At 42.9% G+C, this 25284-nt stretch overlaps 1 protein-coding gene across 4 annotated transcripts in view; it reads left to right on the top strand.

The window, feature by feature from the left end:
* The window catches only part of nsmfb (NMDA receptor synaptonuclear signaling and neuronal migration factor b), a 46688-nt gene that overhangs the window by 8883 nt on the left and 12521 nt on the right, over nt 1–25284 (top strand). For 2 of the 4 annotated variants that reach the window (XM_014171025.2, XM_014171026.2), the window contains exons 2-6: nt 1301–1362; nt 1843–2625; nt 4318–4390; nt 5380–5385; nt 7990–8067. In XM_014171025.2, the coding sequence (XP_014026500.1) occupies nt 1301–1362; nt 1843–2625; nt 4318–4390; nt 5380–5385; nt 7990–8067 (1002 nt within the window). The remainder of the gene's footprint in view (nt 1–1300; nt 1363–1842; nt 2626–4317; nt 4391–5379; nt 5386–7989; nt 8068–25284) is intronic. The other 2 variants (XM_014171027.2, XM_014171028.2) reach the window with 1 other exon arrangement.

Here is a 25284-nt window from a genome sequence, read left to right on the forward strand (position 1 = left end):
GGTAATATTTCATAACCCACCCTATTAGGTTTTAAGTATTCATAAAGATGTTCCGAATGAAATCCTTTGTCAGAGGGTTGGTCATGGAGTCGCAGATTGTGCAGGCTTTTGTTCCTGCCCAGCACTTAAAACCTGACTCAACAATGGTCTTGATTGTTAGTTCAATCTGGTAGTTTAGCACTGAGCTGGAATAAAAAGTCTGCACAGTTTACAGCCTTCACATGACCATGTCTGAAGGACTGTTCAGATTCCAAGTTGGCCAGTTGGAAGGGAAACGTACGCCTCCGTTTGTGTCCCAAATGGCACCCTACTCCCTATATAGGTCCACTACCTCTGACCAAAGCCCCGTGGCCCCTGGTGAAAAGTAGTGCGCTGTTAGGAAATACTGTAGGGTGCCATATGGAAGACACATTTGTCACAAAAGTCTAAAACCGAATGAAATGACCATGCTACTGGGTGTGGTACAGTACATGGCAGATTGCATTAGGTAGTATTAAACCTGGAGAAGAGAATTGCACGCGGCTTTTGTTTCATATTGCAAATCTATCCCCAGACCCACGCTAGGAAACCGTAGGGGAGATTGAATTTGTGACATGTGAAAGGAGTGCTTTTAAGTTTTATGAAGGTAACGATTGAATTCATGTACATGCTCAGCCTCCCACATCCCTCTTCTAACTCTCCTTGCCCAGTGCTCCCCACGCGACTACGTGTGTTTGTGTGTGTGCATTTATGTGTGTGTCTGTGCTTGTCTGTGTGTGTGTGTATTTGTATATATGTGTGTGCAGGTGTGAGGAATCATATCAAACCTGTCTGGAACACTGCAAATTGGATTTCACCTTCTGTAGGAGAGAATAATGGCCACTGTGTCGAACACGTACCATGAACATTTTTGCGATGTATAGATAGACTAGCAGCGTGAAGTGACCTTCTCGAGTAGTTTCGGCTTAAGAAGACAGTTCCATAGGGAAATCAGAGTAAAGCCAAGTCAATAAGACAAATGTTCAGGTTAATCAATGATTGCGCAAGACGATCATAGAACATTGCTTGCGTCGCAAATGGAACCCTATTCCCTATTAAAGCGCACTACTTTTAACCAGAACCCTATGGGCCCTGGTCAAAAGTAGTACACGATAGGGAATCTGAAGCTATTTGGGACGTAGCTCGCTACTGAGTAGGAGACGCCTTGGAATAGTGAATCACTCTCAGTTGGAGTTAGCAGGAAGGCTCACGGTGAGAGGCAGGCAGGCAGGCTGCCAGTGATCCAGTGCTAATCAGTGTTGTGTTGTGCTTCTTTTTGCAGAGCAGCCAGAGCTTTTGGAGATTACCTGTCTCACGCACACCCTGAGAACCGGGCCGGCTCAGGTAGGCAACCTCTTCACCTGTGCCCAGCCTCATTTGGTATCCTACATCACAACCTCATCTAGTACATTCCAGAGCTTTCCTCGTTACATGGCTTGACATTTCCTAGGACTTTCCTCATCACGGCTTCATCTTTCGTGTAACTTTCCACATCACTCGGCCTTCCGCTCATCTCACTGTATAGCAGTTAGAAGCAGAGAATGCTCTGAAAATTTGACAACATTATATCTGGCATATTTTACTGTGAGAGGGTGTATCTTCCCAAGGCACAGGACTGGGCAAGTCTGCCAAACCCCTTCTATCCTTCAACTTATCCTCTCAAAATCCCTCCCAATTCCCCTTCTCCGTCATCCATCTCTTCACATCTCATTCCCCCTCTCATCTCCCAAAAGCTTTCTTGGCTCCCTGATGTTTGCTCAAATGTTGCCAAGGCCTTGAGAGCACAAGACGAACAGCTCATCACCCCCCCCCCTCTCTCTCCAGATCACCTGCTGTCTGATACCTTTATCGGCCAAGACACAGACTCCCCTGACCTCAGTCGTCTCCACAACAACCTGCACCCTCAGAATCAGCCCCAGGCCCACAGTCTCCAGTCACAGCCCAGCACCCTGGATCCCCAGCCCAGCAGTCTCCAGCCCCAGCCCAGCACCCTGCAGCCAGACAGTTTGCAGCCCACAGGACCCTCCAAGCGCAGGCTCTCAGCAGGGCTCTCAGCGGAGCGCAGCTTCTCCTTTGAGGAGCAGCAGCCGCCTCCCAGGTCCACTGAGGGAAGTCTGACGGGCCTGAAGCCAGCTGCCCAGCGGGTCTACACCATCACCAGGGAGGGAGGCATGCTAGGGGGCCGAGGCAGCGAGGAGAGCCTGGAGCTGGAGGTGCTGAAGCAGCCCCTGTCCCCTCCTCCCTCCTCCAACCAGCCCTCGTACTCTAATCCACAACCACCAGGCAGCAAATACCAACGCGGCGGCGGTGGTGGCAACCATCACCGTGGCAACCATGACCATGGCCCACAGAACCACAGGTCCCAGTCCCAGCCCCTGCAGAGCTCGGGGAGCGCCCATAACATCCGGGACTGGGGGGTGCGGAGGGGGGGCTCGCGGGAGGACTGCACCCCAGAGTGTGTGACCTGCATCAGGGCCCCATGTCAGAGCCAGCGCTCCATGGATCTGGAGACGTCCCCGCACGACGGAGGCAAACAAAGGAAGAAGCTGGAGAGGATGTACAGCGAGGACCGAGACAGAGACAGACAAGGCACTGCTGAGGAGAGAGGTGAGGAGGAGGGGGAGGATGGAAGAACGGAGGGGAGATTAATTTGCAACAGAATGTTTTTCTCAAACGCAAAGCACTTGAGGTTGGAATCCGTATCGGTGAAACTGCCATGTACATTTGTAATATTACAACATCAATGATGTTACTTCAAATAGTGGGGCCCACGGAGGTACTGCAGGGGGCCTGCAGCTAAATCTCAATCTCAATCACACCTACTCATTCAAGGGTTTCTCTTTATTTTTACTATAGAATAATAGTGAAGGCATCAAAACTATGAAATAACACATAGGGAATCATGTAGTAACCCAGAACATGTTAAACAAGTGCAGTCGCAAAAACCATCAAGCACATGATGAAACTGGCTCTCATGAAGACCCAGAGTTACCTGCTGTTACCTGCTGCAGAGGATAAGTTCATTAGAGTTAACTGCACCTCAGATTGCAGCCCAAATAAATGCTTCACAGAGTTCAAGTAACAGACACATCTCAACATCAACAGTTCAGAGGAGACTGTGTGAATCAGGCATTCATGGTCAAATTGCTGCAATGAAACCACTACTAAAGGACACCAATAAGAAGAAGAGTATGGCCTCCACAATCACCCGACATCAACCCAATTGAGATGGTTTGGGATGAGTTGGACCGCAGAGTGAACTAAAAGCAGCTAACAAGTCCTCAGCATATGTGGGAATTCCTTCAAGGAAAAGCATTCCTCATGAAGCTGGTTGAGATAATTGCAAGAGTGTGCAAAGCTGTCATCAAGGCAAAGGGTGGCTACTTTGAAGAATCTCAAATAGAAAATAGATTTTGATTTGTTTAACATTTGTTTGGTTACTACATGATTCCATATATCTTATTTCATAGTTTTGATGTCTTGACTATTATTCTACAACGTAGAAACTAGTCAAAATAATGAAAAACCCTTGAATGAGTAGGTGTGACCAAACTTTTGACTGGTACTATATAATATATATGTGTGTATATACTGTAAAAATATAAACTGAATGAATATTACTAACAACAGATTAAACACATTTTGGCCAAGGGATCTGTGGAATAAGTGTAGAGTGAGTGATACAATACAATGTAATATTATTAATCTATAATTTATGTTCTTCACCCTGGGTTAACATGGGCCTGGGAGGCTCACAGGGATTTTGATAACCACAGTACACCAATTATAGATTTTTCTTCTTGTATTCCCCAACAATCTTTATTTTTCATAAATCCACTGTATTTTAAGCTTTAAAACACCGACATTTTCTATCTGCCTCATGGAAAAATGTGTAGAATTGCAGGATATTAACGTTAAGCTGCAACATCCCAAAATCTCTGCCCCATGACAAAATGTGTAAAAATTGCAGGAAATTGGCTTGAAAACTGCATCATTTTCTCTACAATGCCAAGAGGCGAGCCTTTAAAATGTTCTTTCCCAGGCCCGAAGACTTGGTTAGAGGGGGTACCTGACTAATTTGCTATCAAAAAAGGGGTCCCAGGCCCCGAAAAAGTTTGAGAACCCCTGGTTTGATAAACAAAAACAATAACAAATCCACCGTGGTGTCCAGTGGCACTGTTTCCCCTAATACGGGTCTCAGCTCTAACATTGTATGAAGCATGGTAACTTCTGAGAGAGAACAACAGTTGAAGTCTTATGTTGTGGGCTAAACTGCTGCTTTGTTTCCTTGGTATGTAGAGGACAACCCTAATAGCTGGTTCCCCAAAGAGAATATGTTCAGCTTCCAGACGGCAACCACAACAATGCAGGCGTGAGTATAGGATACGCCCAGTCCAGATATAGCACACTGCTAACGAACATGACATGGCTTCCTCAAGAGTTCTGTGTTCTCAACACGGATCTAAAGATAGATGAGAGTTCAGAGCGCCTCCCAAATATGCACCGGATTCCCAACAGTATATAGTGCTCTATGAAGGGAAAAGGGTGCCATTTGGGACGTTTCGACTCCTTCACATGGCTCTACCCTGGACACAGTTGGAGGCCCGTAGTTTGAGAGAGGCTCTGTCATGCAGTACAGAAGGGCTAATGACTGTGCAAGGCCTTCAGACCTTGGGCACTGTGTGTTGCATGAGCAGGTTCATTATTCTACACACATACACGCACGAGGCACGCTCTCACACACACACACACACACACACACACACACACACACACACACACACACACACACACACACACACACACACACACACACACGCTGCTGACTGCTTAATTATCACCTGTCTGGTTGAACTAGTAATTACGGCCCACACACACCCTGCGCTCCCAGGACGCCACTGTCATTCTCCCTGCTCCCTCTCTCACTCCACTCCTCTCCTATCTGGCGTCCCCCTGGATCCCACGCTCTCTCTCTCTCCATCGCTCCCTCTCTGTGCACATCTGCCAACGTCTTTGTTTATTTTTCTTCTCCATCTGTCGCTGTCCCCCCTCCCTCTGCGTCATTTCCCCCCCCCCTCATACTCCCCATGGAGGCCCTGCACTATATCCCCTATATAGTGCAGTACTTTTGTCCAGGGCCCATAGGGCTCTAGTGAAAAGTAGTGCACTATATAGGGAATAGGGTGCCATTTGTGATGCACACAGTGTCCTTGACTGGAATATCATATGATTGACAGCTAGCTCTCCCAACTGTAAATCTCTCTGTCAAGTTCTTTATTTATTACTAAAGTGTCTTAACTTGTTTCTCCTCTCTTTCCTTCCCTTCCTCCACACGGCCTGCACCAACTCTTGCGCCTACAGTATATCGTGAGTAACTCTCTCTTTCTCTCACTCCTTCTCTGTGCCCCTCAGACAACTCACTGTTAAACTCTTGGCTATGTCTCCCTGTGTGCTATTAACCACTGTATCCTATATCCTTATTAACCCTCTTAACCCCCCCCTGCTGGACTGAGTGTTCAATGTTACGGAAAAACATCACAGTATCCAAAGCTCCAATGAATGAACAATACATATTCTGCACAATAGGTCTAAATTGGTAATAAGTACAGATTGAATTCTAACTATAACAGTATAGCTAGTATTAAATTGTATTAATCTACGGATCAACAAGGCAGAACATAAAAGACACAGTACTGTAGCACAATGAGTCACACTAGAGATGGTAGTGTAGTGTTCTGTTCCTCTGTAGCCAGGGTCATGACTCAACACACACACACACACACACACACACACGCACACACCCCTCTCCACATTGATGTTGTTTTAAGTTTGGCTTTGTCAGTTCATTCGGTGCAACAAAAGGACAACTGTCTCTTCAAAAGGACGCATTCGGAAGGAACATAGAATTGCCTAGAGCAATATAGGCTGACTGTAGTTACGCAATATTGTATAATACACAAGTGCATAAGTGTAATGAAAAGTACACATTGTAGGTGGTCCAAAGAAAAGGACATTATGCCACTCGTTGTTTTAGTGGTCCCCGTCTAGATAGAAGTACATCCCAACTGACACCCTATTCCATATAGGGCACTACCTTGATCAAAAGTAGAGTACTATAAAGGAAATAGGTTCCCATTTGGGACGCATTGAGAGTGAATAGATTACATTTCATAATTAAGCAATAAGGCACAAGAAACCATGCTATTTGCTGAATACAGTCACAGGTAAATGCTGTTGTTCAGCCCGATGCGAAGCGAAGGGCCAGTCAACCCATTTAACTCTGTATTCTGCACATAGCACGGTCTCGAGTGCCTTATTGCTTCTAAAAAACGGTTACCAACATATATCATGTAAATAAATGACACATTTTCATTAACTTTATCTTGATAATTCAATTCATACTATTTAATTATTCCTTACGAGGAAAGACTCCGGACAGAAACTGGTTGTCAATTTGTTGGGCAATGTTGTTAGGGAAAAACGCCGATTGTTATTTCTATACTTATAACGAACAATTGTTGCTATGCTAGCTAATCTAGCTTGCTAGCCTATAGCTTATTTAGTTATGTCTGCTACCTTTTAAGATGTTTTGTTCACATTAATCTGTACATTGGTGCACCAGGCGACACAGAACACTTTTTTAGTGGATGGCCCATAAATGGCAATGTACAGAGCGTTAGCAGACATAACTAGGCTAGTTGTAGGCTAGCTAGTTATCCAGTTTAGCTAGCATAGTCCCAGTTGTTATTAGATATAACGTTGAACCCCCTCCCGCCTGTGGGGAAAACAACATGTGGTTACCTAGGTTACCCCATTGGCTCACAGCAAAAACTTCACCTTTTTCGAATGCAATTTTCTTGTTGTCTCCTTGTTTTAGTTAATTACAAAGCTAGATTTAAGAAAAGGGAAACACGTTTAAAGATTACTTCTCAACATTGCCTGTTCCCGAGCGTTCTCACTACATAGAAAAACATAATATTGTAGGCATGTGGGTCTTTCCTCATGCCCCTTTTAATGACGGTGCTGTGAGTGACTGCTAGCTAGCTACCAACAGGAACATTAAGCTAGCCAAGACCAACACAAACAAACAGACTATACAGCTACAAGTAGTAAGTGGAGTTACAAACGGACTATACTAAACAAGTTAAATGTAATGTTATTTTAATGTTGGTAACCGTTTTATTAAAGCAATAAAGCACTCGAGACCGTGCGATGTGCTGAATTCTGTCACAGGTAAATGGGTTGACTTCGGGCCAAACAACGCAATTTACTTGTAACTATATTCAGCACATAGCACAGTCTTTTGTGCCTTATTTCTTAATTGTGCACTGTCCAGTATTCATAGAACAGGTTGTGAAGTAATTTGTTTTATAATCCTCATTAGTAGTTATTAGTATATACCACAGCAGTCTAGTTTATGCACAGTAGGCAACACACACACCCACAGACAGCTCTCATCATCTGTCTGACAGGCAGTGATTGACCCCAGTGCGTAGAACATGGATAGCTTCTGTCACACATGATGGTTACTCTTTTTGGCACCCTGTCACAACATATATCCATTTAGGAGGTACAAACACAATTGCTAGTTTCCTGTGTACTTCACCTCTGTGACTCCGTGTCTGTCTGACCTCTGCTCCTCTTGGTCTCTGATTGGTGGCTTGGTGGTATCCTTATGTGTGTGTGTGTGTGTGTGTGTGTGTGTGTGTGTGTGTGTGTGTGTGTGTGTGTGTGTGTGTGTGTGTGTGTGTGTGTGTGTGTGTGTGTGTGTGTGTGTGTGTGGTGTACAACAAGCACCTGTGCTGCTGGCTCTAACCCACTAGCCACTAACCAGTGCTAACCCTGTGATGGCTAATTCTCTGTGGCGTGGATCCCTGCTCACTAACGCCTTCTAACACTGCACTCACAAACCCAGCCCCTCACTTCTGACCTCTGAGCCCTGACCCCGTTAACACTGTGACGTCCCAGCAGGGCATTCCGGTGCATTGCTGAGAGAAAGAGGAGGAAACGAGAACAGGAGGCAACCTCTACTATAACAGAAACTGAGAGGTACCTTCCATGTCTGACCTGGCTGCCCTACAGTGCTGTAGTGTGGTTTGGCCCCCGCCCCAACAACCCCTGCACAGACACACACGTGCACACCACTAGCGGTTCTGGGGGGGGGGCAGTGTGACAACAATTTTGGACCCCCTTGTGGCCCCCCTAAATGTGGAGTATGAAATAATTTTTGCTATCGTTCTTTTTTTACATCCGTTATTAGACAGTGGCAACGCGGAACATGTTCTTTTGCCTGCTAATGCCTGCAATGCAGTGAAGAAAACGTCATGACAACAATAACGTCTAATGTAACTGGCCCCTCTAACAGTACAACTGGCCCCAGCTTGGCCCCCCCAGTTGAAATGGTCTAGAACCGCCACTGGTGCACACACACAGAAACACACACAGACGCAGACGCACAGGCACCCTCTAACATTGTTGTTGTGCCCCCCCCCACACTCACACCCTGTCCGTCAGACCAACTCTAATGATCGACCATGTCTCAGTAGCCTCTCACTGTTTCAGGTAGCGTGACCATACAACACTTTGCCTAAGAGCCAGACAGTTGACTCCAGAAGTCAATAATCATTGGTGTGCGTGATTGTCTGGGTTGCTGTCTGTGCATGGATGGGCTGGCGGTAAAGGAGGAAAGCTAGTGTCTGTCTCACCAACTCAAACCCAGCTCAAAAGTTGCGCACTACAGTATATATGGAATAGGGTTCCATTTGGGAGACAGCCTAGCTGTACCACTGTAGATGGGACCAGGAGCTGGGTTTGCGTTGGTGAGACTGACACTGCTACAACAGCTTGTCAACATTTTAGTCCGCAGGCCTGGCGGCTGTGCGACAAAGAGCAGTGGTCTGTAACCGTGGCAATGAATCAATGTATGAACATTTACAGCATGGCGTTGGCATGACAGTTTTAATCATTGTTAAACACCGAGCTGCTGCAGTGCACACCGTGTGACTGGAGACTGGACTGTAAACTCACTTCTCTGCCGGACGGCGTTGTGTGGCTGGGACTGTATAAATCATGTGTCACAGTGTAGCTCTTACAGGATAAAGGGTACAATAAATTGTCGGTGTATTCAGTGCACCAGGGTTCTCGTGTTGCAGAGGAGTATGGACAATGTTTCATTGTATCAATTTGGTTCGATTTATTATATTCCTATTAAAGGAACACATATGGATGGGTGGAGATTGGACTAAGAAGTTTATATATGAAGAGTAACGCACGCACGCTAATACACACACGCACGTGCACACACACCAAAACTTCCCTCATTAATTTAGGTCTGGAGGAGGTGCACTCTCTTGCTCGCTCGCTCTTTCTCTCTCTTTCATCACTGAGTCATTTCAGGGAGTGCATCGTGCTGTCACAGGCACCCAGTTGATTTGTGTAAGAGACCTTGACAGTATTTTATTTGAAAACCTGCTGTCTAGAAGACACACATTAGCTTTAGCTTGGTATCGAACACCCAAACCGTTAGGCTGCCGTTACACGATGCAACTTGCACACAATTTTAGTTGCTTGCAACTGAGTTTTTTCTTGATTGCTTCGTGAAGCACTCCCCTGCAACTAATCTGTAACTTGGTTGCATCCAGTTAAAACTTTTCAACAGCCAATCAAAACAAACACTTTTGTCACATGATCCATTCCACGGTTCGGAATCCTGACCCAGTTTTCATGTCAACACACAGCTGTCAGTGCTGCGCAGCACAACCCGCAACCAAGGTTGACAGAACAAAGACTAGCACAGCAGGAGATGTTTAAGTGCTAAATATAATCCTAAATATAAATATAATATAATATAATCCAATATATCCTCCAAACATTATCAGTTTTATACAACAGGTTACCAACATATTCAAATAATGACTGACATATTTTCATCAAAAACATTATTTAGAATTTTTTTTAAATTCATACTATTTCATCCTTCCACAAGATATAGTCCCGACACAAATCTAGGGTTACTACCCAAGCCGGCTGGCCATTCGTTCTATTGGTTCGGTTGCCAGAGACGCGACCCAGTCGTTAAGTCTTTTTGTTCTGTATCTATGGATGCGACCCAGTCGTTCGTTCTAAATGTTCCATTGCCATACTGGCTGGCAACGTTCTTATCCCTTGTTGGTAGCTAGCCAACTACGGCTAACTTACAGTCACGTCAAAAAGTGCAGGCAGAATAACAGCAAAGTAGCTGCATTTGCATTTGTTTAACCCTCTGTGGCAGGGTGTTGCCCTCAGGCAACAAACTACCTTTTTGTACCTCACACCAACCCTTGAATTTTTTTAATGAAAAAAAAATATATATATATATCACCTAAGATGTTTGTGTCCAATGAAATGAGGGGCTGAAGTGAGTGTGGCCTTTTGTCTGGGGGTGGAGCAGTCCTTTCAGGAAGCAAAGCCGCATGGGACACAGTGCCACCAATTGGTAAGATAAAATCACTTTTTAACATGTTTAAATTGAAATAACTTTCTATAAAAAATATATATGCATGTGCATGAGTATGAAAGGCGTATGTTTGATTGTTTAAAGACTTATTTTGTTTTTATTTATATACTTAAACTGTGTTTTTTGGTTTGTGCCTCAGGGCAACATTGTGCAGTTAGACCACTTTTGTTCGGGCAATATCATGCTAAAGTGTGGAGATGTGCTCGGATGCATAATTATGACCATTGTCAATGTTTTTACTTTAGTATCTACTAAACGTTTTATGGGCGGAAGGAACATCATCGAGCAGTTAGGGTCATTCCCTCTGACAGTGAGGACAGTGAGCTTGAGGAGAGTCAGGAAGAGTGGATCCCCGAATCAGGTTCGAAAGACAGTTAGGTCAGGGGTCAGTTAGGGATCAGTCAGTAAAGTAGTGTGTGGTGTGGTGTGTGTGTGTGTGTGTTTGCATGCGTGTCAGTGGATGAAGAAGGCTATATGACACATTCAAATGTGTGCTTCCTGCTTTCTTTTTTAAAGGAGAATGCCTGAGTCTGAGGATGAAGATGTTCCACGCCTACCCCGGTGGACAACACCCCACAATGCATACTTCAATGCTTACCCAGAATGGCAGGGCCTGCTTTCAAGATCTGATGATATCATGTCCCCCCTCCAGTACTTCAAGCAGTTTTTCTCTGAAGGCATTCTGGAAGTTATTGTAGGGCAGTCAAATCTATATGCCACACAATGTAACGCAAACAAGCCCCATAACCTCACTACAAAATAATTGGAGCAGTTCCAGGGTATTGTAGTGTACATTGTTTGGTTTACCAGGCACCCCCATGTTTTGGAACAAAGCCTGCCGAGTGTCCCAAGTAGCTGACACCATGATACTGAATAGATGGGAGGCCATCAAAAAATCCCTGTGGTTGACAGGTGGGATCGCAAGCGAAAGATGATCACCAAAGTCCCCTGTCCTACTGTGGTGTAAGAATACAACAAGAATATGGGTGGTGTGGATCTGCTTGTCTCACTGAGTGCACTGTACCGGAACAAAATCAGATCAAAGAAGTGTTACCACCAGCTGGTGTTCCACTTCCTGGAGATGATCATCGTGACCACCTGGCTGCTCTACCGAAGAGATTGTGAAGGCACTGGCATGAGAAAGAAGGAACAAATGAAGCTGTATAACTTTCAAGTCATTCGTCGCTGAAGGCCTATGAGTGGAAAGAGTCTGGTGCGCAAGAAAGGTTGTCCCAGTTCCACAATTGCTGGTGAGATATGAGGAGAAGAGGAGAAAAGGACCCGCTGCTCCAATTCCAGTCCCTGATGTGCGCCTGGATGCCACAGCCAACTGGATGATTATGGCTGAAAAGAAGGTGGAGATGCAGGGTGCACCGGTACGCCAAAAGCCAAGTGCCAGAAATGTGATGTCCACCTCTGTTTCACATCCACCAGCAACTGCTTCCTGAGGTTCCACACAGAATTGGAAATCAGAGTATGCTTTGTCAAGTGTGCTGATTCAAACAATAACCCACACAAACACACATTCTGACACACACACACACTTGCACATATACCCGCACACATAGGTTAACCCCTCCACACACACACACACACACACACACACACACACACACTTGGATGTTAGTTTATATGTTTGTATGAAATGTGAGAAACATTTATACATGAGGTGTTAGTTGTAATTAGTAGTAGTTTGTTTATTTGATTGTTAGAAGCTTTCAAGTCAAAACATCAAAGTGTGATTGCCTGAAACTATTTGTGGTTGATGTTTGTCTAAGTAAAACTTGTTTTAATGCATATATTGCTTGTTTTCCTTATTCCACTTATCATATGTACTATAGAAAACCTTGGTGTTTCAGTACCCTCGTAGCACATTGTTGCCCTGAGGCAACAAACCAATATCTGGTTGGCGGATGATGACAAATTTTATGATGGATATATACTGCTCAAAAAAATAAAGGGAACACTTAAACAACACATCCTAGATCTGAATTAAATAAATAATCTTATTAAATACTTTTTTCTTTACATAGTTGAATGTGCTGACAACAAAATCACACAAAAAATGTATCAACCCATGGAGGTCTGGATTTGGAGTCACTCAAAATTAAAGTGGAAAACCACACTACAGGCTGATCCAACTTTGATGTAATGTTCTTAAAACAAGTCAAAATGAGGCTCAATAGTGTGTGTGGCCTCCACGTGCCTGTATGACCTCCCTACAACGCCTGGGCATGCTCCTGATGAGGTGGCGGATGGTCTCCTGAGGGATCTCCTCCCAGACCTGGACTAAAGCATCCGCCAACTCCTGGACAGTCTGTGGTGCAACGTGGCGTTGGTGGATGGAGCGAGACATGATGTCCCAGATGTGCTCAATTGGATTCAGGTCTGGGGAACGGGCGGGCCAGTCCATAGCATCAATGCCTTCCTCTTGCAGGAACTGCTGACACACTCCAGCCACATGAGGTCTATCATTGTTTTGCATTAGGAGGAACCCAGGGCCAACCGCACCAGCATATGGTCTCACAAGGGGTCTGAGGATCTCATCTCGGTACCTAATGGCAGTCAGGCTACCTCTGGCGAGCACATGGCGGGCTGTGCGCCCCCCCCAAAGAAATGCCACCCCACACCATGACTGACCCACCGCCAAACCGGTCATGCTGGAGGATGTTGCAGGCAGCAGAACGTTCTCCACGGCGTCTCCAGACTCACGTCTGTCACGTGCTCAGTGTGAACCTGCTTTCATCTGTGAAGAGCACAGGGCGCCAGTGGCGAATTTGCCAATCTTGGTGTTCTCTGGCAAATGCCAAACGTCCTGCACGGTGTTGGGCTGTAAGCACAACCCCCACCTGTGGACGTCGGGCCCTCATACCACCCTCATGGAGTCTGTTTCTGACCGTTTGAGCAGACACATGCACATTTGTGGCCTGCTGGAGGTCATTTTGCAGGGCTCTAGCAGTGCTCCTCCTGCTCCTCCTTGCACAAACGCGGAGGTAGCGGTCCTGCTGCTGGGTTGTTGCCCTCCTACGGCCTCATCCACGTCTCCTGATGTACTGGCCTGTCTCCTGGTAGCGCCTCCATGCTCTGGACACTACGCTGACAGACACAGCAAACCTTCTTGCCACAGCTCACATTGATGTGCCATCCTGGATGAGCTGCACTACCTGAGCCACTTGTGTGGGTTGTAGACTCCGTCTCATGCTACCACTAGAGTGAAAGCACTGCCAGCATTCAAAAGTGACCAAAACATCAGCCAGGAAGCATAGCATCTGTGGTCCCCACCTGCAGAAACACTCCTTTATTGGGGGTGTCTTGCTAATTGCCTATAATTTTCACCTGTTGTCTATTCCATTTGCACAACAGCATGTGAAATTTATTGTCAATCAGTGTTGCTTCCTAAGTGGACAGTTTGATTTCACAGAAGTGTGATTGACTTGGAGTTACATTGTGTTGTTTAAGTGTTCCCTTTATTTTTTTGAGCAGTGTATTATCAGGGACCCCAAGCTCCCCAAAAATCAGGTGAAATATTCCCCCCCAAAAAAAAGTAATGCCATAGAGGGTTAAGCTGTTTTCCAAATACATTTATTTGGATACATCCATAACAATGAGATAATGAGGCATGATTTCGCCTGGAAAATGCGCTCACTCATCAGGTCACTGATGTTCAGAGGAGCTAGCCAACAACACAGCTAACACAATCATTTCAAACTGAAGCTGGAAAGACTGCAAACTAGCTGCACTTCGTTTCGTTTGACATTTTTTCAATTGACATTTCTTTGTATATACCCATAAAAATGATGACAGCAGATTCATGATTTCGACTGGCTGAGAAACTTTGCCTGCCTGTCTATCTGTCTTGTCCCAAATCCCGACACGTTCATTATTATGGGACAGCTGGACATTGAATTTGAATATTGAAACAATGTTGCAAATGTCGGACACAGACAGTAGGGTTTTTACAAATCTCTGCTGTTGAAAACGAAATGTTAGTCTAAAAGAAATATATAATGTCTAGAGGCTTTTTATAGTGGAGATAAAGTTTATAAATTGCCTGGCTGAGCTGATGAGACAGTGGATTGCGCAGTCGGATGCAACAGAGTAAACAGGCATTTTAAAGGCATAGATTTAGCCTGTGGTAACTTGTGGAATAGATACTGGCTGGAATGCGGTTTTAACCAATCAGCATTCAGGATTAGACCCACCGTTGTATAAATACAAATTATTGTACATGGTTTAGCAGTTAATAAATGCAATTTTGAAGTGAACCCAAACCCTTACCAGTTTCAACTAAAATTGTTCAACATGAGCTACGCTAGCTAACAAGTTTGTTGCTAGCTTGGTTAGCGTGTTGCTAGATAGCTACCTAGCTTGATCAAAAAGTGCTGGCAATTCATTTTTTCTAGCTATCTAAATTGTACAGCCAGCATTTTGTCTTAATTGTTCCTTATACAATAACGAAATGCTTGGATAAACCAATAATAATTTGTGAAATCACGATGTAATGCAACAATATGACAGAAGCATCTTCAATTTGATTGGCTGTTCCATGCAATTTAAATCGCATTTGAGTTGCTTCATGTAACAGCAAAGTTACTTGAGATGATGCCACTTGCAACTGCAACTAAAATTGCATGATAGTTGATTTGTGTAACCCCAGGCTTAGGCAACAGTCTCAATAAATGTATTACCATTATAAATTGGACACAGCAGAATGCACAACATTAGTTATAATTTATAAGTGTTTCTTCCAACATGTTTGTCTAACTATGGTATTCATACTACAACAGTATAGAGAGAGATTCAGTATTGCGTGCTGGACAACACGGGGGAACAAATACCTAACTTTGAGAGAGTCCCTTTAAGCAAAGACAAGCGACGACAGCGCTAAAAGCGTCTTAACAGAGGCATACATGCACAATAGCATCACGTGTCAAACAAGCATTCATGAATTATGAAAACCACTGTTTTAGGCTTGTTTCTCTTCTACCACTCTGTTCCACTTACAATTAGGGCTGTTTCTTTTCTGTTTCCCCTCATCCTTTTCCCTCTCTACTTCCTCCTTTAAAGCAGGCAGTGTTTGTGGGTAAACTGACGACAGCAACTCACACACACACACACACACACACATGCATAATGCCTGTGTTTGATCCACAACATGAATCATAACCATGGATATGTGTATACCAGACAGCTGTGTAGAGCGAGAGACAAGGGAACAAGGGATGAAGTAGGTTGAAAAGACAAGAAGTAGTGAGGGATGAGAGGGAGGGCAGTATTCAAATTCAAAGTCTAATTTCAACTTCTAAGTTAGAGAGAAAGAGGTTAAGCACACATAAATTGCACCTTAAGCCATACCAGTGGCAATTTTAGCATGTAAATCTTTGTGGGGCAAAACAAAACAATTTTTTTAGATGCATGCCAGCAAAGCCACTAAACAACACAACACAACACAACACTAAACAATACATTCATTTTCAATTTTTTTATTTCCCCTTTATTTAACCAGGTAGGCTAGTTGAGAACAAGTTCTCATTTACAACTGCAACCTGGCCAAGATAAAGCAAAGCAGTTCGACACAAACAACAACACAGAGTTACAGATGGAATAAACAAACATACAGTCAATAATACAATAGAAAAAGTCTACATACAGTGTGTGGCAATAAATAGGCCATAGTGGTGAAATAATTACAATATAGCAATTAAACACTGGAGTGATAGATGTGCAGAAGATGAATGCGCAAGTAGAGATACTGGGGTGCAAAGGAGCAAAATAAATGAATAACAGTATGGGGATAAGGTAGTTGGATGGGCTATATTTACAGATGGGCTGTACAGGTGCAGTGATCTGTGAGCTGCTCTGACAGCTGGTGCTTAAAGTTAGTGAGGGAGATAATGAGTCTCCAGCTTTAGTGATTTTTGCAGTTCGTTCCTGTCATTGGCAGCAGAGAACTGGAAGGAAAGGTGGCCAAAGAAAGAATTGGCTTTCGGGATGATTTATATACCTACTGGAGCGCGTGCTATGGGTGGGTGCTGCTATGGTGACCAGTGAGCTGAGATAAGGCGGGGCTTTACCTAGCAAAGATTTATGGATGACCTGGAGCCAGTGGGTTTGGCGAAGAATATGAAGCGAGGGCCAGCCAACGAGAGCGTATAGGTCGCAGTGGTGGGTAATATATGGGGATTTGGTGACAAATCGGATGGCACTGTGATAGACTGCATCCAATTTGCTGAGTAGAGTGTTGGAGGCTATTTTGTAAATGCATCGCCAAAGTCAAGGATCGGTTAGATAGTCAGTTTTACGAGGGTATGTTTGGCAGCATGAGTGAAGGATGCTTTGTTGTGGAATAGGAAGCCGATTCTAGATTTAATTTTGTATTGGAGATGCTTAACGTGAGGCTGGAAGGAGAGTTTACAGTCTAACCAGACCCCTAGGTATTTGTAGTTTTCCACATATTCTAAGTCAGAACCGTCCAGAGTAGTGATGCTGGATGGCCGGGCAGGTGCAGGCAGCGATCGGTTGAAGAGCTTGCATTTAGTTTTACTTGCATTTAAGAGCAGTTGGAGGCCACGGAAGGAGAGTTGTATGGCATTGAAGCTCGTTTGGAGGTTAGTTAACACAGTGTCCAAAGAAGGGCCAGAAGTATACAGAATGGTGTCGTTTGCGTAGAGGTGGATCAGAGAATCACCAGCAGCAAGAGCGACATCATTGATGTATACAGAGAAGAGAGTCGGCCCGAGAATTGAACCCTAATTAATTGCACTATAACGGTGACAAAAGGTGCCCACAAACTGTTAGGGCCTACATAAAGTTGTCCCAACAGCAGAGCTTTCTTTTCAGCACCATGGAGTGAATCCTTACCACCACTGCACCTGGTTATCAGCGGAGCCTTGTCTGGCAGTGAAAAAGTTAATTCAGCCTCATTTACTGCCTTTAAAAAAAGAAGCTGATATGGCTGACTTGCTTAAACAAATGTGGTTTCTACTGACAATTGAGATGTACAAACTATGGCATAATGGGACGACGAGCAGATAAGAGGCAATCCGAAAATTCGATTAAGACATTAATGAGCGAGCTAGGACGGATGTAGTCAATATGGATATGTTCAGCACTTTTGAAATGTACAGCGACAGAATTCAGAACATTGGCCGTTCTTACAGTATTCTCCCTGTACACCAAGTCAGAACTGTAGGATAAATATAGGGGGCATATACGCAGACAATGAAAGCTCTTACAATATTCAATGATGACATTTCTATAAAACAGGCTATAGGCTACATGTGCACCACCAAGTCAGATCAGTAGGCTAAGTTATGAGGGGGAAAGGGACCAAATTATTAGGGTGAAGCACATGGGCTACTAACAGCTTGCTACACAACATACACTTAGTATTACTTTCTTAGCTACAGTATACATATCTCCCTGGCATATTCAATAATTTATGCAGCAGCATACAAGACATTTTTGGATTCCCCTTGTTGTGTTGTGCTGTGCTGACTTGAACAGGAAGGTGGTGCGGCAGTCCTTTTGTGAGCAATTTTCGTCTTCAAACTTTGTCATCAAAGTCTGGCATTCTCTGGATTGATGGTGCTGTCAAGACAATTGGGAACTCGGGAAAAAACAAGGTTGAATCATGATGTCTAGAAAGTGGCCCGAGTTCCCGACTTGGAATTCCGAGTTGGATGACCGTTTAAAACATATTATTTTCCCAGTGGTCTTGAACTCACTGAAGTCTGAGATTTCCCAGTTCCGAGTTTCCAGTTTTTTTTAATGCGGCAGAAGTCATACTGGATTGACAGCATGGCCAATGTATTCAACCTTTTAGGCTAATAATAGCCTAAACAAACCGTTATAGCACCGTTATTAACTTTGCATGCTTTCGCCACCATTATCTTAGGCTATATTGTTGAGCATTTGACACAATATAAAACTCACTACAATGCAAAACCCAAACTTACCTCTTTTACTGAACTAATTTGATCCAAATCAACCCCTGACGCAGTGCTGACCTCCTCAATCCTGAGTTTTGCTTCGGTGTTGAAGCGGCCAGCTGTCTAATTCCCTGTCCTCGAGCTGACGTAGTAACTGCGGCGCTCACCGGTGGTGCGTCAAGAGTTTCCCCTTTCAAACAGGGAGCCCGTCCACACTGAATAAATTACGGTAAATGAACAAAGATATAAACAACTCATTCACTTGTGGTGTATTCAAACTTTTCTGGCCCATGGTGTTGCTTATGAATGTTTATCCTTTTGAAATGCATATTTAATTGTTCACTGGAAATCTATGGAAGCATGCTAAACTGTGTCCTATTCCGAACAACAGCAAAGAACCCATTACTCCTGCCAATAGTCAACCAATTAGTATACTCCCTTCACTAAGTAAGATATTGGAGGGTATTGTGAGTAGACACATATGGGAGTACATGGAAAAGAATGATCTGATTACAGCCAATCAGCATGCTTATCGCAAAAACCATTCCATTACCACTGCATTGGTTGACATGACTGACCAGTGGCTCAATGCTATGGATAATGGCAGGTTTGTGGGTGTACTATTTTTAGATTTTAGTGCAGCATTTGATTTAGTGGATCATGAAATAATTTTGACAAAATTGTTGCATTATGGTTTTAACTTCTCAGGGCTACGTGGGACTCTACCGTCCCACCCACGGTTCACACTATTCAACAGCCAGTGAAAAATCAGAGCGCCAAATTCAAAACAACAAAATGTCATAATTCAAAGTTCTCAAACATACAACTATTTTACACCATTTTAAAGATAAACCTCTCCTTAATCCAACCACATTGTCCGATTTCAAAAAGGCTTTACGGCAAAAGCATAAAGTTAGATTATGTTAGGACAGTGCCAACACAAGAAAAACCACACAGCCATTTTGCAAGCAGGAGAGGGGTCGCAAAAACCATAAATACAGCTAAAATTAACCTCTCTGGGCTAGGTGGCACCAAATCGTCCCACCTACGCAACAGCCAGTGTAATCCCGTGGCGCGTTATTCAAATTCCTCAAAAATGCAAAAACTTCAATTTTTCAAACATATGACTATTTTACACCATTTTAAAGACAAGACTCTCGTTAATCTAACCACACTGTCCGATTTCAAAAAGGCTTTACAACGAAAGCAAAACATTAGATTATGTCAGCAGAGTACCCAGCCAGAAATAATCAGACACCCATTTTTCAAGCTAGCATATAATGTCACATAAACCCAAACCACAGCTAAATGCAGCACTAACCTTTGATGATCTTCATCAGATGACACACCTAGGACATTATGTTATACAATACATGCATGTTTTGTTCAATCAAGTTCATATTTATATCAAAAAACAGCTTTTTACATTAGCATGTGACTAGCATTCCCACCGAACACTGCCGGTGAATTTACTAAATTACTCACGATAAACGTTCACAAAAAGCATAACAATTATTTTAAGAATTATAGATACAGAACTCCTCTATGCACTCGATATGTCCGATTTTAAAATAGCTTTTCGGTGAAAGCACATTTTGCAATATTCTCAGTAGATAGCCCGGCATCACAGGGCTAGCTATTTAGACACCCAGCAAGTTTAGCACCCACCAAAGTCAGCTTTACTATAAGAAAAATGTTATTACCTTTGCTGTCTTCGTCAGAATGCACTCCCAGGACTTCTACTTCAATAACAAATGTTGGTTTGGTTCAAAATAATCCATAGTTATATCCAAACAGCGGCGTTTTGTTCGTGCGTTCAAGACACTATCCGAAAGGGTAAATAAGGGTGACGAGCATTGCGCAATTCGTGACAAAAAAATTCTAAATATTCCATTACCGTACTTCGAAACATGTCAACCGCTGTTTAAAATCAATTTTTATGCCATTTTTCTCATAAAAAAGCGATAATATTCCGCCCGGGAATCTGCGTTTAGGTAAACAGAAGAAAGAAAATAAAGCATGGGGTCGACTCGGGCACGCGCCTAAGCCCATAGTACTCTGATCGGCCACTTGCCAAAAGCGATAATGTGTTTCAGCCAGAGGCTGCCTCGATATCGTTCAGCTTTTTCCCGGGCTCTGAGAGCCTATGGGAGCCGTTGGAAGTGTCACGTTAGAGCAAAGATCCTCAGTCTTCAATAAAAAGAGCCAAGATGAAACACAACTTCTCAGACAGGCCACTTCCTGCATGGAATCTTCTCAGGTTTTGGCCTGCCATTTGAGTTCTGTTATACTCACAGACACCATTCAAACAGTTTTAGAAACTTTAGGGTGTTTTCTATCCAAAGCCAATAATTATATGCATATTCTAGTTACTGGGCAGGAGTAGTAACCAGATTAAATCGGGTACGTTTTTTATCCAGCCGTGTCAATACTGCCCCCTAGCCCTAACAGGTTAAGCACTAACCTTTGACGATCTTCATCAGATGACACTCCTAGGACTCACTCTTACACAATACATGTATGTTTTGTTTGATAAAGTTCATATTTATATCCAAAAACCCCATTTTACATTGGCGCGTGATGTTCAGAAAATATTTTTCCTACAAAACTGCCGGTGAATCAGCACAACAATTTACAAAAATACTCATCATAAACGTTGATATAATATTAAACTGTTATTCAAAGAATTATAGATAAACATCACCTTAATGCAACCGCTGTGACAGATTTCAAAAAAGCTTCACGGAGAAAGCACACTTTGAAATAATCTGAGTACGGCGCTCAGAAAAATACACCATACAATACAGATACCCGCAATTTTGGAGTCATCTAAAATCATAAATAGCATTATAAATATTCACTTACCTTTGATGATCTTCATCAGAAGACTCTTTCAGGAATCCCAGGTCCACAATAAATGTTGTTTTGTTTGATAATGTCCATAATTTATGTCCAAATACCTCCTTGTTGTTTACACGTTCAGTAAGCTACTCCAAATATAGGAAGCGCGCTGAAAATTTCACAACGAAAAGTCAAAAACAAGTTCTATTTACGTTCGTTGAAACATGTCAAACGTTGTATAGCATCAATCTTTAGGGCCTTTTTAACATAAAACTTAAATAATATTCCAACTGGACGATTCCAATGTCTTGAAAAACATTATGGAACACAGCTACCTCATCACGTGAATGCGCGCCAATGGACTCATGTCATTTTCTGAGTCACCAACTTCCTGGCCTTCTTGTTCACTCTCTGTTCACTGCAAAAGCCTGAAACAAGGTTCTAAAGACTGTTGACATCTAGTGGAAGCCTTAGGAAGTGCAAAATGAACCCTAAGACACTGTGTGTTAGTTAGGCAATGACTTGAAAAGGCTACAAGCATCAGATTTCCCACTTCCTGGTTGGATTTTTCACAGGTTTTTGCCTGCCATATGAGTTCTGTTATACTCACAGACATCATTCAAACAGTTTTAGAAACTTCATAGTGTTTTCTATCCAAATCTACTAATAATATGCAAATATTTGACTCTGGGCCCGAGTATTAGGCAGTTTACTCTGGGCACGCTTTTCATCCGAAATCGAAAATACTGCCCCCTATACCTTGACAGGTTACGGAGGTAGCATTGAATTGGGTACAGTCATATCTAACTGACAGGAAACAGTCTACCTAAATCAATAGTTCATTTTCTTCCCCTCATGCTTTAAACTATGGAATACCGCAGGGCAGCTTCATTGGGCCACTTCTTTACTTAATATATACCAACAACCTTCCTTATGCCTTATCTGAAACTCAAGCTACTATATTTGCAGATTATACTACAATTTATGCAGCAAGACAATCGGTTTCAACAGGTACAGCAAGCTCTACAAGTAGAGTTGGAAAATATCAGGAAGTGGGTTTGCCGGAACAAACTTGTTTTAAACACCAATAAAATGAAATGTATGTTGGTCTGTTCCACCAGGAAAAGGCCAACACAGCATGGGATACAATTAAGTATGGGGGGAGTACAAATTGAGGAAGTGGCAGAAACCAAACTACTAGGAGTGCAGCTAGACAACTGCTTATCATGGTCGTCTCAAATAACTCATCCATGTTAAAAAAAAAATATTAAAACTGCATGCATGATCAGAAGGATAGGTACATATTTACCGGGAAAGATTCTTAACCCAAGCGTTCATTGAGAGTCAGGTGAACTAGTGTTCTGTGGTCTGGGGAAATGCATCAGCAAGTGAAATTAGGAGGCTTCAGATTGCACAGAACAAGGCAGCAAGGATTGTTTTAAGGTGGAGATATGGTTCTTCTGTTGTAGTCATGCGCAATGCTCTTGGTTGGTCATCAATCAACAAGATAATTGAAAAACATGCTTATTTTATTTCATAATATACACCATTTAAAACGGCCAAACTCTATTCACAACAGTATTCAAGCGATAAGAGACAGACATTCAGTAAATACTAGGAATAGATTGTCCACCATCTATGTGTTATCCAGGCAGAAAAGACTGTTAGAGTATTTATCTGATCAATATGTTAGTGTATTATGTCTGTTTGCAACACTGTGTTATATGTGAAAATGTGATCGTATTATAAATTGTATTTTAATGTTTAAGGACTCTTTGAAGATTAGTCCAAATGAGGACTACAAGAGATCCTAATAAAATAAAATAAAAATCCCTTTAAGCTTGGAAAAGAGACGCTTAAACGTAGACTTGGACCACACACCCACTTCACTGAATAACAGGCTAGTGATTGCTTTGCAACGCTTGCAGTTAGCCACTGATTCCTTCCAAACCACTCATTGTTGAATTTGCAATTTCCAACTTGTTGTGTAATGTTTATGTCCAATGGTCGATGAGCATGGATACATTTTCTCTATAATTTCTCTTCATATGACAGATTGAAAAGGATTTGTCAGTAGATTGTTGAGTTGATTTATGATAATGACAGCTTGTCTAGTTTGCTAGCTAATATTTTGAAAGTATGATGTTGACATGATCAGTCCAATCAAAGCTATGGTAGATATAACTTGATTTGACGTCATTTTATCTGTGGCCAATGACCTTGAGCCTTGATGGATGGACACTTCTAATGTAACTCTATGGCAGCACCCAAGGGGCTTGAATTTTCAAGCTATCCCCATAGATTTTGCAGTGATGTAGTGTCCCAGTGAGTGACAGAACACTGAGCCAATCACGGCACAACTAGAGAACATTACCGACCGCTACGCTCGGTATTTTCCGCTGACTGCCCCACCACCACAGAAAGCACTGAGCTAGGCTGAAACACCTGCATTTTGGAGCTGCCTTACTCAAGAAAGCAAAGATGAGACCATGTTTTTGTATGCGGCTTTATTAAAAAAAATAAAAAATATTACATTGTTTGCAAACTGATATGTGACACGTTGTAATGCCAAATAACATGAAAAACAACACATTTTTTTATATTAATAACAAAAAATATATATAAATAAATAAAGTAATACTGTATATATACATACCGTGCCTTTGAAAAGTATTCAGACCCCTTGACTTTTTCCACATTTTGTTACGTTACAACCTTATTCTAAAATCAAAATACAAATCCTCAGCAATCTACTCACAATACCCCATAATGACAAAGCAAAAAAACATTTTTTCTGAAATGTTGGCAAATTTATTACAAATAAAAAACTAAAATACATTATTTACATAAGTATTCAGACCCTTTGCTATGAGACTCAAAATTGAGCTCAGATGCATCCATTCAATTGACTGGACATGATGGAAAGGCTCAAACTTGTCTCTGTAGGGTCCCACAGTTGACAGTGCATGTCAGAGCAAAAGCCAAGCCATGAGGTCGAAGAAATCGTCCGTAGAGCTCTGAGATAGGATTGTGTCGAGGCACAGATATGGGGAAGGGTACGAAAAAATGTCTTCAGCATTGAAGGTCCCCAAGAACACAGTGGCCTCCATCATTCTTAAATTGAAGAAGTTTGGAACCACCAAGACTCTTCCTAGAGCTGGCCACCCGGCCAAACTGAGCAATCGGGGGAGTAGGGCCTTGGTCAGGGAAGTGACCAAGAACCCGATGGTCACTCTGACAGAGCTCTAGAGTTCTTCTGTGGAGATGCGAGAACCTTCCAGAAGGACAACCATCTCTGCAGCACTCCACCAATCAGGCCTTTATGTTAGAGTGGCCAGACGGAAGCCACTCCTCACTAAAAGGCACATGACAGCCCCCTGGGAGTTTGCCAAAAGGCACCTAAAGACTCTTAGACCATGAGAAAGAAGGTTTTCTGGTCTGATGAAACCAAGATTTAACTATTTGGCCTGAATTCCAAGCGTCACTTCTGGAGGAAACCTGGCACCATCCCTATTGTTAAGCATGGTGGTGGTAGCATCATGCTGTGAAGATGTTTTTCAGCGGAAGGGGACGAAGGTTCTGTATACTTATGTAAATGTGATATTTCAGTTTTTTTATTTTTAATAAATTAGCAGAAATGTCTAAAAACCTGTTTTTTGCTTTGTCATTATGGCGGTATTGTGTGTAGATTGCTGAGATTTAAAAAAATAAATAATAATTGTTGTAACGTTACAAAATGTGGCAAAAGTCAAGGGGTCTGAATACTTTCCGAATGCACTGTATATATTTTTTAGCTAAACAGGTGGGGCTCAAAACAGTTGGGGCGCTGCCCCATCTGCCCTGAATGACGGTTCGCAACTGAGCCATACCATTCCATGTGTTTCCTTAAGAAAGTTATTTAGTAATTGCCTCTGTTTCACTCATATGTTTATGAGGATGCAATGTACAGTACCAGGCTCCAGTAACAAGGTTATCTCTACGCATTACTGAGTCTAGTCA

The sequence above is a fragment of the Salmo salar genome, chromosome ssa24, assembly GCF_905237065.1.
Source record: "Salmo salar chromosome ssa24, Ssal_v3.1, whole genome shotgun sequence".
NCBI lineage: Eukaryota > Metazoa > Chordata > Actinopteri > Salmoniformes > Salmonidae > Salmo > Salmo salar.